The sequence below is a fragment of the Erinaceus europaeus genome, chromosome 9 (genome assembly GCF_950295315.1).
Source record: "Erinaceus europaeus chromosome 9, mEriEur2.1, whole genome shotgun sequence".
NCBI lineage: Eukaryota > Metazoa > Chordata > Mammalia > Eulipotyphla > Erinaceidae > Erinaceus > Erinaceus europaeus.
Window position 1 is genome coordinate 51,679,345 of NC_080170.1, and position 26,873 is coordinate 51,706,217.

Genomic DNA, 26,873 nt, shown 5'->3' on the forward strand with positions numbered 1-26,873 from the left:
CTCCGCCTCCTGGCGGCGCTATTACCCAAGACTTAGCAGTCCTGCATCCACAAGCACCAGCTACCCTGGCGACAAGGCTCCAAAAGTGATGCCTTGGCAGGAAGGGGGCCATAGAAGACCGGATCTATCTATGGGGGGGACAGCAGAGAAGTAAGATTAAGAGAGGATTAAGAAAGGAGGTGTATGATGAAGTGAAGTCCTGAAGTAAGGCAGGGCTGATCTTGAAAGGGTTCATCTTTTCTTGCAGTGAAGGAGAAGTGGCATTGGCCTAGGGGTAGGATGGGATAAGGGAACTATTCTCTAGATTCATGAGCTCAGATATCTTTGGAAATAAAACACTTTTGCTTGAATCCAGAAGTTCCCTTCTATTTCAAGGTATCACTCCCAACTAGCTTCTTGGCAGAGTAAACTGGCCTTTTTTTTTTTTTTAATGTTCCTCCTATAATGAAACCCCAGACTTGGTCCTATGCTTTTTCAGCTCGCTAGCTGAATACACGGAGTTTTTGTGTATGTTACCTAGAAAGTTCTTTGGCTTTTATGTGTTTTTTTTTTTTTTGCAAATGATTTTTTTTTAGTGATTTAATAATGATTGACAAGATTATGGGATAAGAGGGGTACAATTCTGTACAGTATCCACCACCAGAGTTCCATATCTCCACCCCCCTTCTGTTTGTTTTTAGCACTACTCAGCTCTGGCAGATTGATGGTGGTGCTGGGTACTGGGAATTGAGCCTGGGCCTTTGGAGCCTCAGGCAAAGAGTCTTTTTTTAAAAAAATTATCTTTATTTACTGGATAGAGACACCCAGAAGTAGAGAGGGAGAGATAGAGAGGGAGAGACAGAGAGACACCTACAGCACTTTCATCACTCCCAAAGCTGTACTCCTGCAGGAGGGGACTGGGTGCTTGAATCTGGAGCCTTGAGCATTGTAACATGTGTGCTCAACAAGGTGCGACACCATCCGGCCCAAAGATATATATATATATATATATATATATATATATATACATATATATATATATATATATATTCCCTCAGGCATGAAAGTCTCTTTGCATAACCATTATACTATCTACTCCCACCCTCATGTTTAGTTTTTAATAGTCAATTAATCCTTTCTGTATTTCACTAGATAGCATCAAATGATCTCAGTAGCAATCCACCTATATATATTTTTAGTTACCTTGAACACGATACATCGACACCAAGTAGTGCTTTCCTCCTCTCCACCAGCTTGGCTAGTAGTAAGTTGTAAAAACCACAATGGGATTGTGTAGACTGTGCTCTTTCCACCACCGGGGATGATATCCTCTTTGCGAGTCCAGAGGCAGGTCCTAGAGACGGTTTTTCTCGCTTCTCCTGACCTTCCCGACACCCCCTGTCGCCGCCGGGCTCCCAAGAAGTATAGTTTGAGGTGGAACTGAACAGGCAGGAACTGGTTCTACGAAGCAGGGGTGCTCCTGAGATCACACAATGGGAAAGGAAGGGGAAGAAGCAGGTAGAGAGGGTTTAGGCTGCAATGACCTGTTAATACAGGTCTGAGCAGACCCTCTGGGGGAATGCTGAAGTTGCAGTGACTCTTCAGTGTTGTCCCAGAACGGGACAGAGGAGCCTGCCTTGCACTAGTGGCGGCTGTTCTGGGAAGCGGCAGAGAGAGCCTTGGCCACCTGGCTCCTTTCAGCAGAGATGCTCCTTCTCTAGAGGCTGTTTCCTTTTGTTGTTGTTTTATTTATTTTTTTGTTTCTAACGTATCTGTGTGTCCCCAGCAACTTGCATAGAGCGGCGGCTTGATTAATATTTATATCACCACAGGTGTGCACGTGTCAATCACTCCACGCAGAAGAAGCGACAAAACAGTGCCAACAGGAGACCCACTAGCCACCCAACCCAGCTTCCTTGGGGGACTCCCACCTCTCTACTGCTTTAAACTGGAGAGTGCAAAAAAAAAAAAAAAGCGAGGAGACTCCAGTGTTCAAACACTACTACTGCAGCGGTGCACCGGGTACACCAGAACAGGACGGGAGGTTAGATAAGCCCAGTCAAATTACATCATATCAGAACCTCGCGGAGGAACAAGTGCGCTCCAGGGGGACAGTTACGGAACAGAACCACTTCCGGTCACATCATAGATATTAAAGATGCGGCGCCCGGAAAAATTTAACATGAGGACTACTTCCGGCCTTCGGACCAGTGCAAGGGGCGCGGAGAAGCGAGTTTGCGGAGCCGTATCCTGTGGGGTGCAGCGAAGGCGGAAGACGGTGTCCTTGCGGGTGAGTGAGCCGCCTGCAGATGGGGACCGCGAACCGCGCGGGGGGCGCGACGGGGCAGGGCCAGCTCTGCCCGCTGCTGTCAGGGCGCCGGGTGGGAGGCACAGGGGTTGGGGGCCTGACTTTCCGGCCGATTTCCCACAGCGGGGCCCGGGCTGCAGTCTTGGGGGCCCAGGGACGACGCGGCCGGGGGAGGACCCCCCAGAACTGGGCTGCAGAGCGGGGGAAGTGGATCCCTTGGGTGCCAGCACCCCGGCGACTGGTGGCTGGTGGCTGGTGGCTGGGCCGAGCCGGGGCTCGCACAGAGGCGAGAGGTTTGCAGCCGCCGTTTCTCATCCCGGTCCGGTTGGGTTGTAGGCAGCGCAATTCCGCTGAAAAGCCAGTGCGGCTCGGGGGCCCGGCCCTGGGGGACCGGCGGCAGCTTCCAGCCCCCCCTGGCCGCGTCCCGCCGGCTCCCAGGCCCCCAAGGCGGAGCGCGCTCGCCCTCTGTCACCTGCGGCTTGCAGAGTGTCAGTCACCTGAAAGGAACTAGGTGAAGGTTAGCATTGACCACTTGCAAGAGGCCTGTGGTGTAATAAGTAGCCTGTAAAGCCTTTCATTGGTCCCTGGTCAGGGTGATTATCCATGGCGGTCGATACTGAAAAGATCAGGAATGCTTTTATTACGTTGCAGCTTTTCTCTTTTTTGTCTTAGGTTCGCCCTGGAGTGTGGTGAAGGGTACTTTTCATGGTGCATGGAAGGAAAGCCAATGCGCAGGTAGGGATAGGATGCCTTTGGTTTGACCCATTGAAACTCAGCATGTAACAATCTAGGGTTTCCTTTACAGTTTGTTTGTTTTTTTGACAAAAAAAGTTTTGAAATCTTATCAACTTCTGCTTGGAACTAATGATTCTCGTTCTAAATTCAACCTAAAGTATTATGAGGACTGAATAGCTAAGTTTAAAAGATAAAACATTATATAGAACAAATTTCTGAATTACAGTTAACATTATTTTCCTTTTTGTGTGATTTTTTTTTGTGATAATCATTAATGTTCTGTGATGCTATCTAAGTTTAGTGTAGTTTTCAATTCCTTATAGAGTGTAGGACTGGCTGCGGAAGAAGGGAAAACGCTAGAAGAAGAAGAATAGAGTGTAGGGTCCAGGTCTGGGAAGATAGCATAGTGATTATGCAAACAGCTGTCATGCCTGAGGCTTGGAGGTTCCAGGTTCAATCCCAGCACCACCATAAACCTGACCTGAGCTGAGCAGAGCTGTGGCAAAAAAAAAAAAAAAAAAAAAAAGGGAGGGTGCTGTCCAGTTGGTATGTAGAATATTAATTATTTATGGTATACTGCATTGCATGTCTAATTATGGTTTTGGTTATTCTGTTATACATTTGTTCTTTTAATTAAAATATTTGTATTGCTTAGAAGGTTGTTTGAGGACTAGAAAAGACATTTGACACAATAACAGTTCACAGAATAATAGAACAGTGTGAGGAAAATGTAGCCAATTACAGCCCCCCCAACCCTAAATTTTATGATGAATTCTCTCAGTCTGTTTTGACCAATAGGACTAGAGTGCTCATTGAAACAAAAACCAACTCAGTTCTATTTCCCCATTTTTAAAGCTCATTTATTGGACTGTATTTAATTGACATTAAAGACATAGTTTTGGCAAATACTTTTTTTTTTATTCCCTTTTGTTGTCCTTTTTTATTGTTGTGGTTATTATTGATGTCGTTGTTGTTGGATAGGACAGAGAGAAATGGAGAGAGGAGGGGAAGACAGAGAGGGGGAGAGAAAGATAGACACCTGCAGACCTGCTTCACCGCCTGTGAAGCGACTCCCCTGCAGGTGGGGAGCCGGGGGCTCGAACCGGGTTCCTTAATGCCGATCCTTGCGTTTTGCGCCAGGTGCGATTAACCTGCTGAGCTACCTTCCGACTCCCTGCAAATACTTTTGAGAGAAGAAGCATTTCGTAATGGGACTGTGACTTATAACTTAGAAGAGCTAGGATATATTCTTTTTCAAAATCTGTAACTGATTTCTTTATTGACCTTGAGCTGTTTTCCTTCTCTTTTTCACAGATATGTTTCTCTTTGTGTATCTTAACAAGATATTGGAAATTAATGAATGCTTAAAAGTGCTTTGAAATGTCTAGATGTAAGATATTATTGATGTACCAACTGTGATTGTCATCTTACCCTATATGGTAGGAATAATGTTTGACTGAAAAGTGCTTGAAGAAATTAACCACTCATATGTTACGTGCTTCATCATTTCAACTTTTCACATGATTGCAAAAACCACTGATAGCTTCTCATCCTCAGCTTTTGTAAATGTCATGTCTTAATGTAATTGCTAAAAATATGAGCTTGTTATTTTTTTATAAAAGGGAGGCAATGTGTGGGGATTTTTTTGCTTCTCTAATTTCTATATAAAATACTGCTCTCCAATGGTGGTAGATAGCATAATGGTTTATGCAAAGAGACTCTTAGGTCTGAGGCTTCAAAGTCCCAGGTTCAATCCTCCTGCACCACCATAAGTCAGAGCTGAGCAGTGCTCTGGTAAAATAAATAAATAAGTAAATAAAATAAAATAAATGCTGTTTGATTTTACTTTTTTCTGCTGCCTACATTAAGTCATGGTCCCCTACCCCTTTCTTGTTGGATTGTTATTCTTGCTGTTGCAACCTAGAAAGCAGTCTCGGAAAAATAAGGTTAGGTTTTGACTATAGTGCTAATGCTATCAGAATGCTTGGGGCTGAAAGTAATAGCTGACTTAATTAGTTTAAAAATATTTCATTTATACAAGAAGGTGTAAGGTAGGATCGCCTCCATGGTTGAAGAGGTAGCTTGATGATGTGATCTTGGACCCTAGTTTTCTTTGTATCTTCTGAATAATTTCTATAATATTAGCTTTATCCTAAACTAAAATTAGTCTAACCATTTCCTTACCATCACCACCAGTGTAGAATGCTTTCTTTCTTGGTAAAACTCTACAGAAGAAACTCTCTAAATCATGCTTCTATTGTTTGATGACTACCCTGGTAAGATAATACTATCAGCTAGTTGAGCTATGAAAATTCAGGATTTGTCTTAAAATCTAGAGACATGGTCAGCTTCCTCTGAAACACAGCTGGTACAACAAACTCAATGTTGTGTTACAGTTTGGAGGTAGATGGTAAAATATGCTATGAGTAGAATTTATCTTAAAGTTAAGCTTTTTGTAAGTGATAAAGGAACACATATATTATCATTAGCAGACTTTATTAATTTATTTTCATGGGAGATAGAATCAGAGCACTGTTCAGCTCTGGTTATGATGGTGCTGGGATTTACACCTGGCATTTCTCGGGCTCATATGTGGAATTCTCATGCACAACCTCAGTGCTGTCTCCCTGACTCTTGTTAACAGATTTTTTTTTAATGTTTTTGTTTTAGAAAGATTGACTTTTTCCTAGAACTAGCAGTTAATTTGTGGGAGAAGGCAATAATATTCTTTTTTGTTTGTTTATTAGTATTTTTTGTGGTAATTTCTTTTTTTATTAGTGATTTAATAATGATTAACAAGATTATAGGATAAGGGGGGTGCAATTTCATGTAATTTCCACCACCAGAGTTCTGTATTCCATCCTCTTCCATTGGAAGTTTCCCTGTTCTTGATCCCTCTGGGAGTATGGACCAGAGATCTTTATGGGGTACAGAAGGTGGGAGGTCTGGCTTCTATAATTGCTTCTCTGCTAGACATGGATTTTGATAGGTCGATCCATACCAGCCTGTTTCCTTGTAGGGTAGGGCTCTGAGGAGGTGGGGTTCCAGGACACATTGGTGATATCGTCAGCCCAGGGAAGTCAGGTTGGCATCATGATAGCATCTACAGCTTGGTGGCTGAAAAACATTAAGATGTAAAGCAGAACAGATTGTTTAATAGGCAGTAGTATTCTTTGGTCACCTAGTTTGTTAACTGTGGAAAGTGTTGAGATTAATCCTTTTACTTGTTTCCTTCAATCTTAAAATACACGTAGAGCAGCTTTACAAATTAATGAAAGTATTACATCAGTTCATTTTTTTCATGTGTGCTTGTAATTACTAATTATATTTGAATATAAGTCCACAGATTGAAAGAGCAAATAATTTGATATATTTCATTTTTCTACATAGTACTTTCAAACAATAAGTTTGCTCCCTCAGATCTTTCATTAGAGTCTTGTGGTTCTGCACTGTCCTAGGGTGCAGTTACCACTCATTCCTTAACTGTCTATAGAGTTTATTCCATCAGAGTTGAAACAAACAAACAAACAAAAAACCCTGTAAATGTAGATTTGAAAAGGTATGAAGACAGCCTATTTATTTTCTTTTTAAATTTGTTATGAGTGACAATGATGATTAACAAAATTGTAAGATAGCAGGGGTACAATTCCATACAGTTCCTACCATCAGGAACTACCATCATGTCCCATCCCCTTCATTGAAAGTTTCCCTATTCTTTATCCCTTTAGGAGTATGGACCAAAAATCTTTATGGGGAGCAGAAGGTAGGAAGTCTGGCTTCTGTAATTGCGTCTCTGCTGGACATGGATATTGGCAGATTGATCCATACTCCCTACCTGCCTGCCTTCCTTCCTATGTCTTTTTTTTTTCTTTTCCTTCCTTCCTTTATGGGGGAATTAATGGTGTACAGTTGACAGTAAAATATAGTAGTAGGTACATGTATAATATTTCTGTTTTCCACATAATACTCTAACACCTCCCCCCTGTCCTCCTCTACCATCATGTTCCAAGACCTGAACACTCCCCCTCACCCCCACACACACACATCTCAGAGACGTTTATTTGGTGCAATACACCAACTCCAGTCCAAGTTCTGTTTTGTGTTTTCCATTCTGTTCTTATTTTTAAACTTTTCTGTCTGAGTGGGATCATCCCATATTCATCCTTCTCTTTCTGGCTTATCTCATTTAACATGATTGTTTCAAGCTCCACCCAAGATGAGGTGGAGAAGGTGAAAAAAAATCATCATTTTTGATAACTGAGTAGTATTCCATTGTGTATATACCATAACTTTCTCAGCCACTCATCTGTTGTTGGACACCTGGGTTGCTTCCAGGTTTTGGCTATTACAAATTGTACTGCTAGCACATAGTACAAAGTGCAAGAACCCATGCAAGAATCCTGGTTTGAGCCTCCAGCTCTCCGCTTGCGGGGGTGGGGGTGGTCACTTCACAAGCGGTGAAGTAAGTCTGTAGGTGTCTCTCTGTCTTTCTCCCTCTTTATCTCCCCCTCCTCTCTCAATTTCTCTGTGTCCTATCCAGTGGGGGAAGAAATGGCCACCAGGAGCAATGGATTTGTAGTGCTGGTACTGAGTCCCAGCGATAACCCTGGAGGAAAAAAAAAAAATAGTGCTGCTATGAACATATACACAGGTATACACAGATCTTTTTTGATGAGTGTGTTTGACTCAGTCTGTTTCTGTCTTTCCCTAGTGGAGTAGGGCTCTAGAGAGCTGAGACTTTAAGACACATTGGTCAGGTCTTCTGCCCAGGGAAGTCAGGATGGCATCATAGTAGTGCTTGCAACTTGGTGGCTGAAAGGTGGTAACAATTTGTCCTGCTTTATATCTTACCACTTTTCAGTCACCACATTGCAGTCAGCCTATTTCTAAAGCCCTTATTAAAATTTCCAATGAGAATAAAATCAATACATTTCTGTTAGTAGACCCCTCTAGATATGATGATGAGGATGCTGGAAGGTATGGGCTTATATTTTTAGGAGTACACACAATGTATAGAATTAAATGTAACTACTAGACTTAAATTGCTGAAGTAAATAAAACTTCTCAGAATATCTAAAGTGAGGTATGTCTTAAAGTCTTAGTCTGCAAATGATCCCTGTTCTTATTCTTTCTCATTCTTTTTTAAGAGCAGTACATTTTAGCCTTATAACAGTCTCTGCTTGCTTTTCCTTTCCTCTAAGACTAGCAACCGCATTAAACAGATTTCCAGGATTGTGTGCTTTTCAGTTACTTGATCCAGCTGCCCAAGACAGTGGTATAATACAGCACTGATTTTGGTGTCAGAAGACCTACACTCAAACACATTCTGACACTGTCATTCCTGTGGGGAAAAAAAAAAAAAAAAAAAAAATATATATATATATATATATATATATATATATATATATATAAAATTATCTCAGAATTACAAATGATGAACTTGATTGTCAAGAGAAGTTAAACAGTTTGTACAAGATTATAGTAGTAAAAGACAGAGCTAAACTTGAGTCTATGTTTGCCTGTCTACAAGCCTGATGTTTATCTCAAGAGAATTAAAGAACATTTGAAGAGTACAATTTGGGAGAGAGATAAGATAAATTTATTTAGCAAGTGTTTAATGAACACTGGATCCAGAGTTGGAATATAGCAATGAGCAAAAGAGAACCAAGACCTTATTCTTGCAGAACTTTATTGCAATTGGAGGAGAAAGCTCATTTGTTATGTCAGGAAGTCATGTTTGTGAAGGCAAATTGGGAAGATTCCGAGTATAGAGTGGTTAGAGTAAGAAATGCTGTATCAGAGGATATGAACAGAATATTCACAACAGAAGAGATCCTAAGGGCCAACACACACATGAGAAAATGCTCCAAGTCATTGTAAGAGAAATGCAAATAAACACACCAGTGAGATACTGGTTCATTCCTGTGAGAATGTCATACATCAGAAAAGGTAGCAGCAACAAATGCTGGAGAGGTTGTGGGGACAAAGGAACCGCCTTGCACTGCTGGTGGGAATATAAATTAGTCCAACCCCTGCGGAGAGCAGTCTGGAGAACTAGAAGTGGACCTTCCCTATGACTCTGCAATTCCTTTCCTGGGATATATCCCAGTGAACCAGGCACACCCATCCAAAAAGATTTATGTATACCTATGTTCATAGCAGCACAATTTGTAATAGCCAAAACCTGGAAGCAACCCAGGTGTCCATCAACAGATGAGTGGCTGAGCAAGTTGTAATATATATACACAATGGAATACTATTCAGGTATGAAAATGGTGATTTCACCATTTTCAGCCCATCTTGGATGGAGCTTGAAGGAATCATGTTAAGTGAGATAAGATAGAAACAGAAGGAAGAATATGGGATGTTCTCACTCAGAGAAGTTAGAAAACAAGAAAAGAGAATGAAAAATACAAAACAGAACTTGGACTGGAGGTGGTGTACTGCACCAAAGTGAAAGACTCTAAAGTGGGGGGGGGGTCTTGAGGTGGGGTGAGGTTCAGATCCTGGAACATGATGGCAGAAGAGGACCTAGTGGGGGTTGTATTGTTATGTGGAGATGTTATGCATGTACAAACTATTGTATTTAACTGTCAACTGTAAACCATTATTCCCCCAATAAAGAAATTAAAAAAATATTTACATAAATTAAAGAAATATCAATAAGATGGTTTGTTAGGTTGATTTTGAATAAGAAAAGAAATGGGATGAACTCTGCAGATATTTTGGTGTGAACTTTTCATTTTTTTTAAAAAAACATTTTATTTTAATGAGAGATACAGAGAAAGAAAGAGAGACCAGAATACTGTTCAGCTCTGTTTTATAGTGGTGCTAGGGGCTGAATTTGGGACCTTACAGCCTCAGGCATGAAAGTGTTTTGCTTAACTTTTATGCTTTTCTCAGCCCAATGTTAAGCTTCTCAGAATGAAGGAATTAGATTTTATAAAGCATGGCATACTTTTTAATATTTGGTAAGGAAAGATGTGGCACAAGGTGGAGAATAAAAATGTTTTAGACACTTCATTATGCTGTACTGAGTTGGATATTCATATGGATCCAAATGTAGAATTTCTTTAGATGGGAAACAGGAATCCTTAAACCTTCCTCATACATAGGTGGGAACCATGGTATTAGATAGCTCCCCCAGGAATTTATGTGGAAGGCAGAGAAGCAAAATGACCACAGTTAAGAAGCTGTGGGCTGGGAGTTGGGCGGTAGTGCAGCGGGTTAAGCGCATGTGGCGCAAAGCGCAAGGACCAGTGTAAGGATCCCGGTTCGAGCCCCCAGCTCCCCACCCTGCAGGGGAGTCGCTTCACAAGTGGTGAAGCAGGTCTGCAGGTGTCTATCTTTCTCTCTCCCTCTCTATCTTCCCCTCCTCTCTCCATTTCTCTCTGTCCTAACGACGGCATCAATAACAACAATAACTACAATAATAAAACAACAAAAGGGAATAAATAAATATTTAATATTTTTTAAAAAGTTGTGGGCTAGATAGTAGATAAGGATATAAAAACTACTCATTATTAAGAGTAAATTACAGAAGCCAGACCTTCCACCTTCTGCACGCCATAACGATCCTGGGTCCATACTCCCAGAGGGTTAAAGAATGAGAAAGCTATCAGGGGAGATGATGGGATATGGAGTTCTGGTGGTGGGAATTGTACCCCTCTTATCCTATGGTCTTGTCAGTGTTTCCATTTTATAAATAAAATTTTTTTTAAAAAGTAAACAAATACCTATGTTATGATACAATATATATATATATATATATATATTTTTTTTTTTGCTGTGGTATACTTTAAAAGAAAAAGTATGGGGAAATTAGCTTCCATGTCATACTTAAGTGAAATAAATTATATCTGAGTTCATCTTTATTTAAGTACTTAATTAAATTTGCAACCAGAAATACTTTGATTTCACTGTGCGATGTTAATTTTGTAATGGGAACTTTTGAATTTATCTTTAGTGAAGGTTTGCTTTTAAGAAGCGTGGTGGCACCCCTACTACCTGTGTGATTTATTCTTTCAGCATCTACTGTGGACAAGGTTCCCTTAAGCACTGTGATTAAAAGCTTTCTTGATTGATTATGTGGGTGGTAAAAATTATTCTTTTAACTGCTCAGCATTATGTTACAGCCTTTAAATTGTCAAGCATAAATCATGCTGTTTCCCAGAAATGTCAAGAATTGTGACTAGTTTGTACTTTAGAACATACTCATTTTTGGGCTGAGGCCAAGCATACTAAGACTGAATTTATAAGTACTTTGCAAACATAGATTGCTGCTGGAGAAAGAAAAATCATGTTTTTAGGTTATTCCTTTGTAATGTAAATACAGTTTCTTTCTCCCAAAATGTCCTGTTAGTGACTCTTCTCCTTCCCAGGGGACTCTTTCAACACTCCAGTGTTTTATTATACTATAATGCTGTGAGCACTACAGTTTTGGGGATACTAAACTGATATTGTCCCTTGCAAGCCAGAGACAAGATCTCCCATGGAGGCTTGCTCTGCTCCTGAGAGCTTCATGAATTTGAGTATATCACTGAATCCAGTTGGTTTTTATTAGAAGAGAACATTTTGCTAGATGATCCAGTGATCCTATTGCAAATCTAGATCTGCATTCTTCAAGTTGGCTGAAGACTGTGCCAAGCAAATAGGACAGTTTTCATGTTGAAAGTTTTGTGGAGGGACTGGGTGGTGGTGCACCTGGTTGAGTGCACATATTACAGTGTGCAAGGACCTAGGTTCAAGCTCCTGGCCCCCACTTGTAGGGGGACTATTTCAAAAGTGGTGAAGCAGGAGTCTGTCTGTCTCTCTCTCTCCTATATCTCTCCCTCCCCTCTCAATTTCTGTCTCTTTCCATAATAAATTAAAAAATCAAGAAGTTAATCTTGAAAGAAAGAAAGTGCAAATAAGCTGTGTGGAAAACATTGACTAGTAAGAAGTAGATAAATACTGGTGCAGTATTTATCAAATCTGAGAATTTACAGAACCTGCCCCCTTCCCTTTATCAGGTCCCTTTTTTTTTTCTTTCAATTTTTTTTCCTTTATTGGGGGATTAATGTTTTACATTTGACAGTAAATACAATAGTTTGTACATGCATAACATTTCTCAGTTTTCCACATAATAATATAACCCCCACTATGTCCTCTGTCATCCTTTTCCAGGACCTGTACTCTTCCCCCCACACCCACCCCAGAGTCTTTTACTTTGGTGCAATACACCATATCAGGTCCCTTCTTCAAGGAAAATAACTAATATAGTTTCTCTCTAGAGTATGTCCTTAACACAGTCTCAGATAACATGCACTTCAGTGTATAACAAATGCCCAACTTACAGGCTGCTAAAGTCTGTGTGCAAATAGGTCCCCCAGCTGCCACCTCACCCCACCTGAAAGCCATTCAAACAACAGCAGCAATAAATCTCAGGTAATTCCAAGAAGAGAGACTTTTGCTTCTTGTAATTCTTGATCCTTGTGGTGGCTTGAGACTCTAAGACTTAGCTAAGAACTCTATATCAGTGGCTTTTCTTCTTTCTCAAAAACCTTTATTATGATAGAGCCAGAGAAATAGGGAGAGAGCAGGAGACACAGGGAGCAAGAAAGACACCTGCAGCGCTACCTCACTGCTCCTAAAGCTTCCCCCCTGCAGGTAGGGGTTGGGAGCTCGGACCTAACTCTTTGTGCATGGTGTGCTTTACTGGCTGCACCACCGTCCCACCAGCTATTAACTTTTTAGATAGCCTGCCATTTATAAAAAGATAGAATTGGGGCTGGGCGGGAGCGCAGTGGGTTAAGCATACATGGCGCAGAGCGCAAGGACTGACATAAGTATTCCAGTTCGAGCCCCCGGCTACCTACCTGCAGGGGAGTCATTTCACAAGCGGTGAAGCAGGACTGCAGGTGTCTATCTTTCTCTCCCCCTCTCTGTCTTTCCCTCCTCTCTATTTCTCTCTGTCCTATCCAGCAATGACAAGCAATAACAACAATAATAGTAACAACGATGATAAACAACAGGGACAACAAATGGGAAAAAAATGGCCTCCAGAAGTAGTGGATTTGTAGTGCAGGCACCGAGCCCCAGCGATAACCCTGGAGGCAAAAAAAAAAAAAAAAAGAATTATGCATATACTGGGTTGTCGGAAAAGTCATAGCATGTTTTTGCATAGAAGTACATGCAAAAATATGCCGTGACTTTTCTGACAACTCATACACATACATACAACTTAAACATAACTAAATGGGATATATGTCAGTTTTTCTTTTCTCTTTCATTTGTAGTGCTTTTTTTTAATGATACACTGAATTTTACAGCTAAACCTAGTCTCCATTAATAGCACTTCTTAATATAGATAAAAACAAACTCCTAGACAGCTAACATAAAGTTAAACTTTTAGAAAACTATTAATTTATAAATTGAAGGTTGTGTGTGTATGGGCCTATACTTTTTTGTTGTACAACTTTACTTATTTAGTATTAGGAGGTGGGGAACAAAGCACCACTCTGGAATATAAAATGCCTGGGATCAAACCTGGGACTTCTGTTTGTAAGAAAGATGTTCTACCTACTGGGCTCTCTCCTCAACCATATGGCCTGTACATTTCTTTAGGAGTGAAAACATTCCATTGATTCACACTGGTTTGGCAACAGCAGTTGGACATATGCAGCTCTTTTGGTTGTTGTCACCAGGGCTTCTTTGCTTGGACTGACTTTTCAGGTAAAGGAAGAGATAGAAAGAAGCACACATAAATTCCATATAAATTGTGGTAATTTCTTCTTTACTTTTTACCATTTGAGCTGGTGAAAGGCTTCACAGGAATTTCTACTTTCACAATACCCAACGGCCAGTGCTGTTAGTGTTGGAGGAGGAATAAATGAAACCCCAATTTATGATAGAGTAAAACATTTTAAGATATCTGGGTTAACTCATTCCTTCTTATGCAAAGTGAGAGATGTTAACCCTTTATTTCTCCACTAGAATAGCTTGGTTTTCCTTTTTTTTTTTCTTTTGGTTTTTTTTTTAGAGATGAATTATTATAACTAATCACATTAGTGTCACAGCTTGATTTTAAGTCTTCTTCTCATTCATTTTTAATTCTTCTCATTCTCATTCTCTTCTTCTACAAATTCTTTGCACTGTGTTTGACCTTCTAGAAATATCCCACTGGCATACTTTTTAGTAACCTATGCTTGTGGTTTTTTTTTTTAACACAAATTTTAAGGTTTTTATCAGCTATGAAAACTGCATCTTAGACTGGGGACCCTGCCCTATTTCCCTTCTGATACTTTCAAGAAAAATATGCTATATTTTATAGATTTCTGTGTTCAAAGTTGGAGAAATTTTGAATATTGCCCAGTGAGGAAGAGAGATAAAAGTATGTTTTGGAAAAATAAATATCTGGGGGCCAGGCGGTGATGCACCCAGTTAAGCACACATATCACTATGTACAAGGACCTGAGTTTGAACCCCTGCTCCCCACTTGCAGGGGGGACACTTTCACAAATGGTGAAGCAGGTCTGCAATTATATGTCTCTCTCTCCTTTTCTATCTCCCCTCCCCTCTCATTTTCTCTGTCCTGTCAAAATAAAATAGAAAGAAAAAAAAAAGGAAAGATAGAAAGATATAGCTGCTGCTGCTGCGAGCTGTGGATTTATAGCGCCAGCACAGAGTCCCAGTTATAACCCTGGTGACAGTAAAAAATAATAATAATAAAATAAAATAAACATCCATTTTTAGTTAAACCATATTAAAGTATTAAGCCCATAAATCTGATTTATGTTGAAATAATGATTTATAAATATTTTTCATGCATTTTATTAATGTTCTGTAGGCAGCTATAAAAGATGTGGCAGAAGAGAGCCTAGTCTGAATACTACTGAGCTGGAAAAAGAATTATTCTTTATTTTATGGGTATGCATATGAAAGTTCTCTGACTTGGAACTAATAATGTGTATTCTTCAAGAAACTTTTAAGAAAGTGTGTGAGCTTTGGAATTCTTAGGAAGCTCTTTTGGAATCTTACTCCCTCTATTGGTTACCCACAGATTTCCTTAGCTCTTGATTTATGAACACTTCATAGCAGAAGTGAACTTCTAGGAATACCTTCTAGTAATACCTTCCCTGTTCCTGTAGGTGTACCAACATTCGACCAGGAGAGACTGGAATGGATGTCACAAGCCGCTGCACCCTTGGAGACCCCAACAAGTTGCCAGAGGGGGTTCCCCAACCTGCCCGCATGCCATATATCTCAGACAAGCATCCTCGACAAACCTTGGAAGTGATTAACCTTCTGAGAAAGCACCGGGAGTTATGTGATGTGGTCCTGGTTGTAGGTGCTAAGAAGATATATGCTCACCGAGTTATTTTATCAGCCTGTAGTCCCTACTTCAGAGCTATGTTTACAGGAGAATTGGCAGAAAGCCGCCAGACAGAAGTAGTGATCCGAGATATTGACGAGAGGGCCATGGAACTCCTGATCGATTTTGCATACACCTCCCAGATAACTGTGGAAGAAGGCAATGTTCAGACCCTTCTGCCAGCTGCTTGCCTCCTCCAGCTGGCAGAAATACAGGAAGCCTGCTGTGAGTTCTTAAAGAGACAATTAGACCCTTCTAACTGCCTGGGCATTCGGGCTTTTGCTGATACACATTCATGTCGTGAGTTGCTAAGGATAGCAGACAAGTTCACTCAACATAACTTTCAAGAGGTGAGTTATACTTGTAGTTTGAATACCTTCTTTATATTTTGTCAAGAGAACTAACTGCTTACTGTATACTTCCTTATATGCATTACTCAACAGTCATGACACCAAAGAATAGGCTGTTACAAATTATAAGCCTGGGATTATTATTATTTTGTTGTTGTTAGTGGTCAATTTTGTGTTCTGTCAGTAGAAAATAAAGTTTAGGAATTGATTCTCCCTAGCTTTATTCATAAAAGGATAGCTTATAGATGAGAATGCAGTTTATTAATTCATAAGGAGTTCTGTATTGACAGGTTACAGGAATTGACAGGAATCAGTCCTTCACATGAAATATTTCCTTCCTCATCATATCGATTATTCAGCTGAATAAATTATGCAGCAAGGCTATATAGTGAGCTAATAATCAGAAAAAATAAGATTAGATGTTATGAAAAGAATGTTCAGTAAGCCTATTTCTCATTTATTCTTTCATTTAATAAATATAAAGCCATGTTTCAACCACTACCCATTACAGTTGGTTAAAAAAAAAAAAGAAAGAAAGAAAGAAAGAAAGAAAGAAAGAAAGAAAGAAAGAAAGAAAGAAAAAGGCTCTGACAGTGAGACAGTGAAGGACCATTGTTTTCATGGAATTTAGAGAATAGCAGGGAAGAAAACCATTAAATGCATAATTACACAGGTTAATAGGTGTTACAGAAAATTCAATTTAACAATTTTACAGAGATTTATTTTTGGTTCTAGGAGAATTCATGCATATTTTTGAAACATGCACAAGTTTTTTTTTAATATTTCTTTTTAAAAGTTTTTTATTATACTTATTTATTTATTGGATAGAGATAGTCAGAAATGGAGAGGGGGAGAGAGAGATAGACACCTGCAGTCCTGCTTCACCACTCGTGAAGCTTTCCCCCTCCAGGTGGGGACTGGGGGCTCTAACCAGGGTCCTTGGGCACTGTAACATGTGCGCTCAACCAGGTTCGCCACCACCTGGCCCCAAAACATGCAGAAGTTTAACTGGTTTGGGATATAAAGGAAACCCAGTGAGATCCAGAAGGAGGAGGATCTTATAGAACATACAGTGCCAGAGCACAATGGAGCTAGCAATCTATGCTAAGAATTTGAAATTTAATCTTGAAAGCAATAGAAAACCATTAGAAGATTTAATGCAAAGGGAAGACAGTGTTCATTTTATACATTATTATCTATTCTGTACATCAGGACAACTTCTAATGTATCAAAGATTTAAAAATTCATAGATAAAAATGAAATTTGAAGAAGACATGAAACAATTGCTTTACAATCTCTAGATGAAAAAGGCCTTTGCAATTGATTAACTCAAAAGTCATAACCTATAGAAAAATTGGACTATAACTGAGCAATTCAGATTGCCCTTAAACATATGAAAATCTCTTTTAAGATTGTTCATACTAACTGAAGTAAAAGTTAAAACTATACCAAAGGATTATTTTTATGTGATTAGAATTTTGTAATATATCAGATTTACAAATATCCAGAAGTTTGAGTTGACAAGCCATCTAGAAGTAACTATATTGCTGATGCAGTATAAATTGATATAAGCCTTTTGAAAGGAAATTTGGCAGTATCTATGAGAAGTGCTTTTGTACTTACTCAGAAGCAGCATCTCATTTTTGTGACCCTATGCTATAAATGTGGAGAGAAGCACAGTTTGGGCAGGTGAAATAGTGGGTCCCACATTAGATATATCTGGTTTGATATATACGTGGAGATATATAGAATAGAAAACTACTTATGTGTATCTGAGAAGTGAGGATAGGCTGAAATGTCATGGCCTTTGGGGAAGCTACAGTGCTTTGGTGTCTCCTTTTCTGTCTCTATTAGAAGTAAGAAGAATAAAAGTGTTGACCCAGGAGCAGTGAAATTATTAATATGTGAGTCCTTATACAGCAGCAACAACAGAAAATGTTATATGAGAGTAAAATTTAGTAGTCATCAACATAGTAACTAAGATATAGCATGTACACTTCTGTTAACTCAGTTAAAACTATGAAGGGGCTGGGCACACCCAGTTGAGCCCAAACATTAGTGTGAGCCAAGCCCCAGTTCCTCCCTACAGGAGGGAGGCTTCACTAGTGTTGAATCTGCTCTGCAGGTGTCTCTTTCTTCCTCTGTCTCTCTCTCCCCCCTCCTCTCTTAGTTTCTCTCGGTCCTATCAAATAAATAAATAATGACTGAAACATTTTTAGAGGCTATGGAGGCTGAGAGGTGGTGCACCTGGTTGAGTGCATATGTTATAGTGCACAAGGGCCCCTGACCCCCACATGTAGGGGAGAAGCTTCTTCACAGGTGGTAAAGCAGTACTGCAGGTGTCTTTCTGGCTCTCTTCCTTTCTATCTTCCCCTTCCTTCTCAATTTCTCTGCCTCTATCCAATAAACAAGTAAGTAAAATTTTCAAAAAAGACTGTGTCTCTACAAAACAGAGACCTACCCCCCCCCCCAACTCTTCATCTGCACTATTTGAGCCTTTAGGTCCATAATTAGTCAACAATTTGTTTGGCTTTGTATGTTAACTCTCTTTTCAGCCACCAGGTTCCAGATGCCAGCATGATGCTGACCAGACTTTCCTGGGCAGATGACCCCACCAATGTGTCCTTGAGCCCCAATTCTCCAGAGCCCCACCCAACTAGGGAAAGAGAGAGACAGGCTGGGAATATGGATCGACCTGCCAACCTCCATGTTCAGTGGGGAAGCAGTTACAGAAGCCAGACCTTCCACCTTCTGCACCCCGCAACGACCTTGGGTCCATACTCCCAGAGGGATAAAGAATAGGGAAGCTGTCAAGGGGAAGGAATGGGATACAGAGTTCTTCTGGTGGTGGGAATTGTGTGGAGTTGTACCCCTCTTATCCTATGGTTTTGTCAGTGTTTCCTTTTTATAAATAATAAATAAATAAATAAATAAATAAATAAATAAATAAGCAAGACAAAAAAATAAAGAATAAAAAAAAGACTGTGTCAGGGGCCGGATGGTGGCACACCTGGTTAAGCACACATATTACCATGTGCAAGAACTGGGGTTCAAACACCCACTCCCCACCTGCAGGGAGTGGGGGGAGCTTCATGAGCTTATAAAGTAGGTCTGCAGGTGTCTCCCTCCCCTCAATTTCTCTCCTATCAAATAAAGAAGGAAAAGAAAAAAATGGCCACGAGAAGCAGTGTGTTTGTAAAACTGGTACCAAACCTCAGTGATAACCCTGGTGACAAAAATGAAAACAAACAACAAAAAAAAATGTCAGAAAAGTTTGCTTAATTTGACGGCATTAAAATAAAAAGTTACTCAGGGGTCAGCAGTAGCACAGCGGGTTAAGCGCACCTGGCACAAAGCACAAGGAGCGGCGTAAGGATCTCGGTTTGAGCCCCCCGGATCCCCACCTGCAGGGAAGTCGCTTCACAGGCATTGAAGCAGGTCTGCAGGTGTCTGTCTTTCTCTCCTCCTCTCTGTCCTCCCCTCCCCTATCCATTTCTCTCAGTCCTATCCAACAGTGAATGACATCAACAACAACAATAACCACAACAACAAGGGCAACAAAAGGGGAAAAAAAAATGGTCTCCAGGAGCAGTGGATTCATGGTGCAGGCACCAAGGCCCAGCAGTAACCCTGAAGGCAATAAATAAATAATAAAATAAAAAGTTATTTTTTTAAACTGACCCCTTCATGCCCTAGATGCTATATATGTTTTTCTTTATTCAAATTCATGTGTTTTAATTATATTCCACTCATTTCATAGCTGTCCTTTTTTTTCCTCTAACCTTTCAGATAAGTGAAACAGTGCCTGACTTCCATGGGTGTTTACCAGAATTCTTCCCTCTCAGTGATGTGCAGACAATGGTTTTGTGTCACAAAAAATACAGGTCTCAGTGGAACTGGGGTTCAGAGATCTCTGGTCTGATACTGATCTTGTGAGATCTTTCCTAATTGCTTTATAAGCCTTTTATATTTCTGGAATTGTACTTTCAGTATGGTTCATTTATTATATTTTGAATATTTTTTATGTTGATATTACAGCTTTGAAAGATAATTTTTTAAAAATTAGTTGAACTATAGATTAGTTTTTTAAATCTTAATTATGTTATTGATACTCTATGTTCCTTTTTAAAAGAAACTAGGGGTTTGGGTGATAGTGCAGCAGGTTAAGCACACATGGCGTGAAGCATAAGGACTGGCATAAGGATCCCAGTTTGAGCCCCCGGCTCCCCACCTGCAGGGGGGTCGTTTCACAAGCGGTGGAGCAGGTCTGCAGGTGTCTGTCTTTCTCTCCCCATCTTCCTCATCTCTCTCCATTTCTCTCTGTCCTATCCAACAACAATGAAATTAATAACAACAACAATAATAACCAAAACAACGATATAACAACAAAGGCAACAAGAGGGGGAAAAAAAGCCTCTATGAGGGGAGTCAGGTGGTAACACAGCGGGTTAAGCGCACATGGTGCAAAGCGCAGGGACCGGCATAAGGATCCCTGTTTGAGCCCCCAGCTCCCCACCTGCAGGGGAGTGGCTTCACAGGCGGTGAAGCAGGTCTGCAGGTGTCTGTCTTTCTCTCCCCCTCTCTGTCTTCCCCTCCTCTCTTCATTTCTCTCTGTCCTATCTAACAACGACAATAACAATAATAACTATAACAACAATAAAAACAAGGGCAACAAAAGGGAAAATAAATAAAATTTTAAAAAATTATATATATATATATAAAGGCCTCCATGAACAGTGGATTTGTGATGTAGGCACCTAGCCCCAGCAATAACCCTGGAGGCAAAAAGCAACAACAACAACTCTATTTATTTACTACTAGTAGTAAGATTACAATGTATAGTTCCATACCACATCCACCACCAAAGTTCTGTATCCCCATCCTCCCACCTCCCAAAGATAACTAAGATAGTTCTCATAAAGTCTTAGAAATAGTTTGCTTGCTTCTGTACCCCCCCATTCATGTAGATCTCTAGACTCCACGTATGAATGAAATAACTGGTAATTGCCTTTCACCTCTACTTACTTTGCTAAGCATAATCACCTCCAGTTCCATCCATTTTGTCCTGAAGGACACAGTATTATCTTTTTTTGATTGCAGAGTAGTATTCCATGGAATATACATCCTGTAATTTATTTAGCTAATCGTCTCTTGATGGGTTTTTAGGCTGCTTCCAATCTTTAATTCATTTTGATTTTCCCTCGGTGTTTGGTGTTAGGTGGTAGTCTAGTTTCACTTTTCTACATAATGGCTGTCTAGTTTTCCCAGCACTATTTGTTGAAGAGACCTTCTTTACCCCCAGTGAGTGGTTCTGGCCCCTTTTTCATATAGTAGTAGGTGGTTGGATATGTATGGGCTCATTTCTGGGCATTTGTTTCTATTTGGTTGATCCAAGTGTCCAATTTTATTCCAGTGCCATGCTATTTTGATTACTGTTGCTTTCTAGTATCACCTAAAGTTGGGGGCTGTGATACCTCCATAATTTCCCTTTTTTCTCAGAAGTGTTTTGGCAGTTTGTGGTTCCACACAAATTTTTGGACAAGTTTGTTCAATTTGCTTGAAAAATGTTCTTGGGCCTTGAAGGGATAGCATTGAAACTGTAGGTTATTTTTTGTAGAATGGTCACTTTACTAATGTTTATCCTTCCAGTCCAGGAACAGGGAATGCTCTTCCATTTCTCTGTACCCTTCTCTATTTCTTTTAACAATGTTGTATAGTTTTTGTCATAAAAGTGCTTTACCTCTGTAGTCCAAGAGGTGGTGCAGTGGATAAAGCATTGGACTCTCAAGTATGAGGTCCTGAGTTTGATCCCTGGCAGCACATGTACCAGTGATGTCTAGTTCTTTCTCTCTCTCCTCCTTTCTAATTCATAAATAAATAATTAAATGGGGAAAGAAAAAGAAGTCTTTTCCCTCCTTTGTGAGAATCATCCAATGGTATTTTATCGTTTTTGGATTCCATTATAAGTGAGGTTGAGTTTTTTTCTTCCCTTTCCTCTGACTCCCTGCTTATATTCATGAATTCCACAGATCTATGTGTGTTGATTTTGTAACCTGATACTTTACTGAATGTACTAATTATTTCCAGTATAAGCCTTACATTTAGAACAGTTGTAGTTTATTGCAAAGTTGAACAGAAAGTAGATTTCCCCCTCTATCCACATTAGACTTTAGTTCTTAAAAACAATTCACCTACTTTCAAAATTTACTTAAATCCTATGAGCAAGAGATTCATATGAGAGGTACGGAGAGAGAAGCCAGAGCACAGTCTTAATACAGCTGTGGGGAATTGAGCCAGTAATCTCAAGTCCATAAGTTCTGTACTCTGCCAGCTAAGCTGTTTCTTTAGCCACCAGGTTTATCTGTTTTTATGAGAAAAAGAGAAAACAAAAAATCAGAGCACTATTTAGCTTTGGCATGTACAGTATGCAGGATCAAACCCAGATCCACCAGTGTGCCAGTCCTGCATTATGCCACTGAGATACCTCTCTAGCTAGAGGGTTTGTTCTGAGTGGTATATATCCTATGGGATTTGGAAAGTGTAAAATAATGGCATTAATTCACCTTTGTAGTAGTGTACAACTTAGTTTCATTACCCCCGCTTGCCCCCCCAAATCCTCTGTGCTCTGCCTGTCATTGTTCCCCTTGTAAACTTTTCTTCTCTGGTACTTGAACTTCAGCTCTGTTATGGAATAGAGCTTTGCCCCCATATCCCTGAAGGATAAAAAAATGAAACAAATTATGACTACAGAGTTTTATTTATATCTAATTTTTAACAGGTGATGGAAAGTGAAGAGTTTATGTTGCTTCCAGCCAATCAGCTCATTGATATAATATCTAGTGATGAACTAAATGTTCGTAGTGAAGAGCAGGTGTTCAGTGCAGTGATGGCCTGGGTCAAATACAGTATACAAGAAAGACGCCCTCAGTTACCCCAGGTATGGTGGACATGCTTCTCTAAGTACTTGCTTTGTACTAAATGAAATACTACATATTTGACCTCCCTCCCCAAAAAAAACAATTATTACTCTTCCTTATATTAGACTGTAAGAAAGTTAATTTATTTCCAGATGATCAAGGAGATAAGTGTTCAGAACATATGAAGTATATGTCATTATGACAAATTGTATCCTTTTACTTTTTATTTTGCATCAACGCTAAGATTTGCATTATAGTATAAGTCAGAACCTAAATAGTATAAAAATGAACAAAAGAAAACAAGCCTGGTGATTATCATGCTTCTCATCCCTGTAGCTTAGAAATCCCACTACATTTTTAAAGAGGAAAGGGGTGATGTGGGTCGCAAGTTATCACTGAATGAAAGTTTAATATTACTATGACTCTAGCCTAGCAATGTAATGTGCTATTCTTGTGCATTGTTGACATCAAGTTATATAAGCTAAGGATAGAAAAATTTAGGCTATTGAAAGCTTAAAAGTAGCATTGTTAAGTGATATTTGTGTGTTTTCGTTTCTCTGGTTATTCTAATTACTGAATTGATAGAATTAATTTAGTTTTAACTTTATGACTTTTACTCCCTTAAAAATTAATTAGATCAATTATTCAATTAGATCTCAAATAATTGGAAGCATCATGGATTGTTCTATTCTGCTAAATACTTTGTGGTTGAAAGTGCATGCCTTTAACAGCATTTATTATCTCATAGGTACTACAGCATGTCCGTCTGCCTTTACTTAGTCCCAAGTTCCTGGTGGGCACTGTAGGCTCTGATCCCCTGATCAAAAGTGATGAAGAATGCAGGTATGACTCATCCTACAAGGGACAACTTCAGTATCTAAACATTTGTGTTTTTTCCCCATTTCCTTACTTGGATTGCTTCCTACATACTATATTTCTTAGTGCTGAAAACAGGGCCATATTTTACAGACTTTTCTTCTAGGCTAGGATCAAAAGTTGAGAAATAGAAGAAGAGAGAACTGAATTTCTAGCATTCCATGTCATTCATTTTTTAATGTGTGGTACTTACGGTAGAAGTGGCAATAAAGAGAGAAATTTCTGAGATTTCTCAGAAACTTGAGTTTGAAGAGGCAGTTCTCTGCTAAAATATTTTTCCTCAAGTTACATTTTAACTAATACTGTCAAAAATGTGTCAGGAACACTTTTTTTTTTCTTTTGCCCCTGGGGTTATCACTGGGTTTCAGTGTTGGCATTATGAATCCACTGCTCCTGGTGGACATTTTTTCTACTTTATTGGATAGGATAGAGAGAAATTGAGAGAGGAGGGGCAAGTAGAGAGGGAAAAGAAAAAGACAGACACCTCTAGACCTGCTTCAGCACTTATAAGTGGACCCCCTGCAGGTGGGGAGTTGGGGCTCAAAATCCAGATCCTTGCTCGAGTGCCCCTTTCCAATAAAAACATAAATTGGATTGTGCAGATTTTGATGCAGAAAGTAAAGGCACTTAAGTTACTTTTAAAAGAAGCCCCATCCTGGTATTTTGAGGTCACCATTGGCTAGTTTCTTCATCTATGAAATGAGGTTTTTTATTCTGTAGGGCTGTGATTAATATATACTAAGCCCTTAAAACAGGGTCTAATGGGGGCTGGATGGTGACAGACCTGGTTGAGTACTCATGTGCAAGGACCCAGGTTCAAGCCCTCAAGTCCCCGCCTGTGGAGAGAAAGCTTCATAAGCTGTGAAACAGGGTTGCAGGTGTTTATCTCTCTTCCCCTTCCTTGTCAGTTTATCTTTATCCAAAATAAATAAAAATACTAAAAGAAAAATCAGGTTCTAATGCATGTAAATATTGTTTCTATTACACTTGTATTGACTTGCTAAATGTTCTGTGTACTCTTTCTAGGGATGCCTTAGTTCATAGTATCTGATTAAGGAGAAGAAACTAGGGGCCAGGCGGTGGCACACCTGGTTAAGCGCACATGTTATAGTACGCAAGGACCCGGGTTCAAGCCCCCAGTCTGCACCTGCAGGGGTAGATGCTTCACGAGTGGTGAAGCAGTGTTGCAGGTATCTCTCTATCTCCCTCTCTATCACCCCCCTTCCCTCTCAATTTCTGGCTGTCTCTAATACATAAAAATAAACAAAATTTAAAAAAAGGAGAAGAAACTAGAACAAAGTTTTGGTCATTAGTTTTTGGTTTTTTTTGGTTGGTTTTGGTCTGCTTACTTAGTAGTTTCATGATAAATTATACTCTCTGTGCCCTAAAACAGCAGCGTTGAAAATATAGTATAGTTTAATAGATATTTTCAGAATTGAGAGAGAGCAGGATTAATTGAGTGTGCACTAAGGCTCTGACTCACCTAAATGAATCAGTAAATTAAACACACATGTAGTTTACATTAGAACATTGTATTTAGGGAAGTCAGGCGGTAGTGCAGTGGGTTAAATGCACGTGGTGCAAAGCGCAAGGACAGGCATAAGGATCCTGGTTCCAGCCCCCGCCTACCTACCTGAGGGGGAGTCACTTCACAGACAGTGAAGCAGGTCTGCAGGTGTCTATCTTTCTTTCCCTCTCTATGTCTTCCCCTCCTCTCTCCATTTCTCTGTTCTATCCAGCAACAATAAAACAAGGGTAACAAAAGGGAATAAATAAATATTTTTAAAAAAACAACATTATATTTAGCAATATAAAGTAAGTAGAAATTTTAAAAAGTGTCCATCCTCAGATTTGATAGGATAATGCCAGATAGCAGACTAATACTAGACAATATGTTTCTTTTTAGCAATCCAATTTTTACCTAGTTTCACTATTTTTTATTAGTGATTTAATAATGATCAACAAATTATAGGATAAAAGAGGTGCAATTTCATATAATTGCACCAGAGTTCCATATCCCATCCTTTCCACTGGAAGGTTCCCTATTCTTTATCCCTCTGGGACTACGGACCAAAATGCTTTATGGAGTGCAGAAAGTGGAAGGTCTGGCTTCTGTAATTGCTTCTCTGCTGAGCATGGTCATTGGCTGGTCTAGTTTCATTATTTTAATGTAGCAAGTATCTAGTACGTTGCTGATTCACTGTGTTGATGTTATTCAGACTAGTAACATTATTAGAAAACTGTGAGGCTGGTAATTGAATTTTATGCTGAGTTTCCTATAAATTATTGTTGGCTTCAAGCATGTCAAGTTTTAGGCTAAATTTGCACTCTGATGTAGTCTCGATGGAAATGCCAACCAATTCAGAATTCATAGAGTGACTGGCACTATTGCCATCATGTTTCTCACCCTTCCAGTAATACTGACTGACATCTGTTGATTTATGCTTGTTTCTTTTTCCTAAAATGTATGAATTACAGTGAGATTTGACTAACAGTGTTATTTAGATATTTGGAATAAGGCAGAATTTTTTCCACAGAGACTTGGTTGATGAGGCTAAAAATTATCTCCTGTTGCCTCAAGAGCGACCACTCATGCAAGGACCAAGGACAAGACCCCGGAAGCCTATCCGATGTGGAGAAGTTCTCTTTGCAGGTCTGGTTCTTAGTGTCTGTGACTAAACTGATTATTTTTCCCACATGAGAAACTGTCATTTGAATAGTCCTTTGAACAGTTGTGCTGCCTACTATTGTAAGAAACATGTAATAAGTTATCATGGAACTTGAATCTTAACTCATGGTCCAGTCCAGAGTATATATCTAAAATTGGCATGCAGGGAATATTTTGTTAAATGAATCATATACATTATGTCAGTATGCACCACCTCACAAGTACACAGAACTGTCATAAAAAATGTTATTATCTTATATTAAATAGTTGGCACTGTCTCCTAACTCTAGTGGGCTACACCAAGCCCCAGAAAACTTGCTATGTTGCATTGCCCCTTCAGTCTAACCCTAAATCTCTAGGATATTCCAACTTCAACCTCTTCACTTCTGTCTACGTAAATTCAACTCCTTTGTTTGTCTTAACAACTCTCTTTCTAGCTATGATTGGGCTGCACTGACAGAACCTTATAGACTAGGTGACTTCTAAAGTTTATTTCTTACAGTTCTGGAAGCTAGAAAACACCAGTAGGTGTGATTATCTGGTGAGGTCTGCTTCTTGGTTCTCCAGTGCCTTCTTCTATCTTCCTCACTAAGGAGAAAAGATGCAACAGAGGCTCTGAGGTCTCTCCTTTTTAAAACTTTTTCAACAGTTTATTGCTGAAATGTTTACAAAATGGTTGCTGTCACAG

At 39.6% G+C, this 26,873-nt stretch overlaps 1 protein-coding gene across 3 annotated transcripts in view; it reads left to right on the forward strand.

The window, feature by feature from the left end:
* Window positions 1–2,128: 2,128 nt before the first annotated feature.
* Window positions 2,129–26,873, forward strand: part of KLHL20 (kelch like family member 20) — a 38,624-nt gene continuing 13,879 nt past the window's right edge. For 2 of the 3 annotated variants that reach the window (XR_009551590.1, XM_007525186.3), the window contains exons 1-6: window positions 2,129–2,269; window positions 2,960–3,022; window positions 15,151–15,724; window positions 22,503–22,661; window positions 23,390–23,484; window positions 26,055–26,170. Coding sequence is in view for 2 of the 3 variants with exons in the window: in XM_007525186.3 (XP_007525248.1) it covers window positions 3,000–3,022; window positions 15,151–15,724; window positions 22,503–22,661; window positions 23,390–23,484; window positions 26,055–26,170 (967 nt within the window). In the remaining variant the exon portion in view is untranslated. Of the gene's footprint in view, window positions 2,270–2,318; window positions 2,581–2,959; window positions 3,023–15,150; window positions 15,725–22,502; window positions 22,662–23,389; window positions 23,485–26,054; window positions 26,171–26,873 lie in introns of those variants that run through there. The other variant, XM_060197891.1, reaches the window with a different exon arrangement.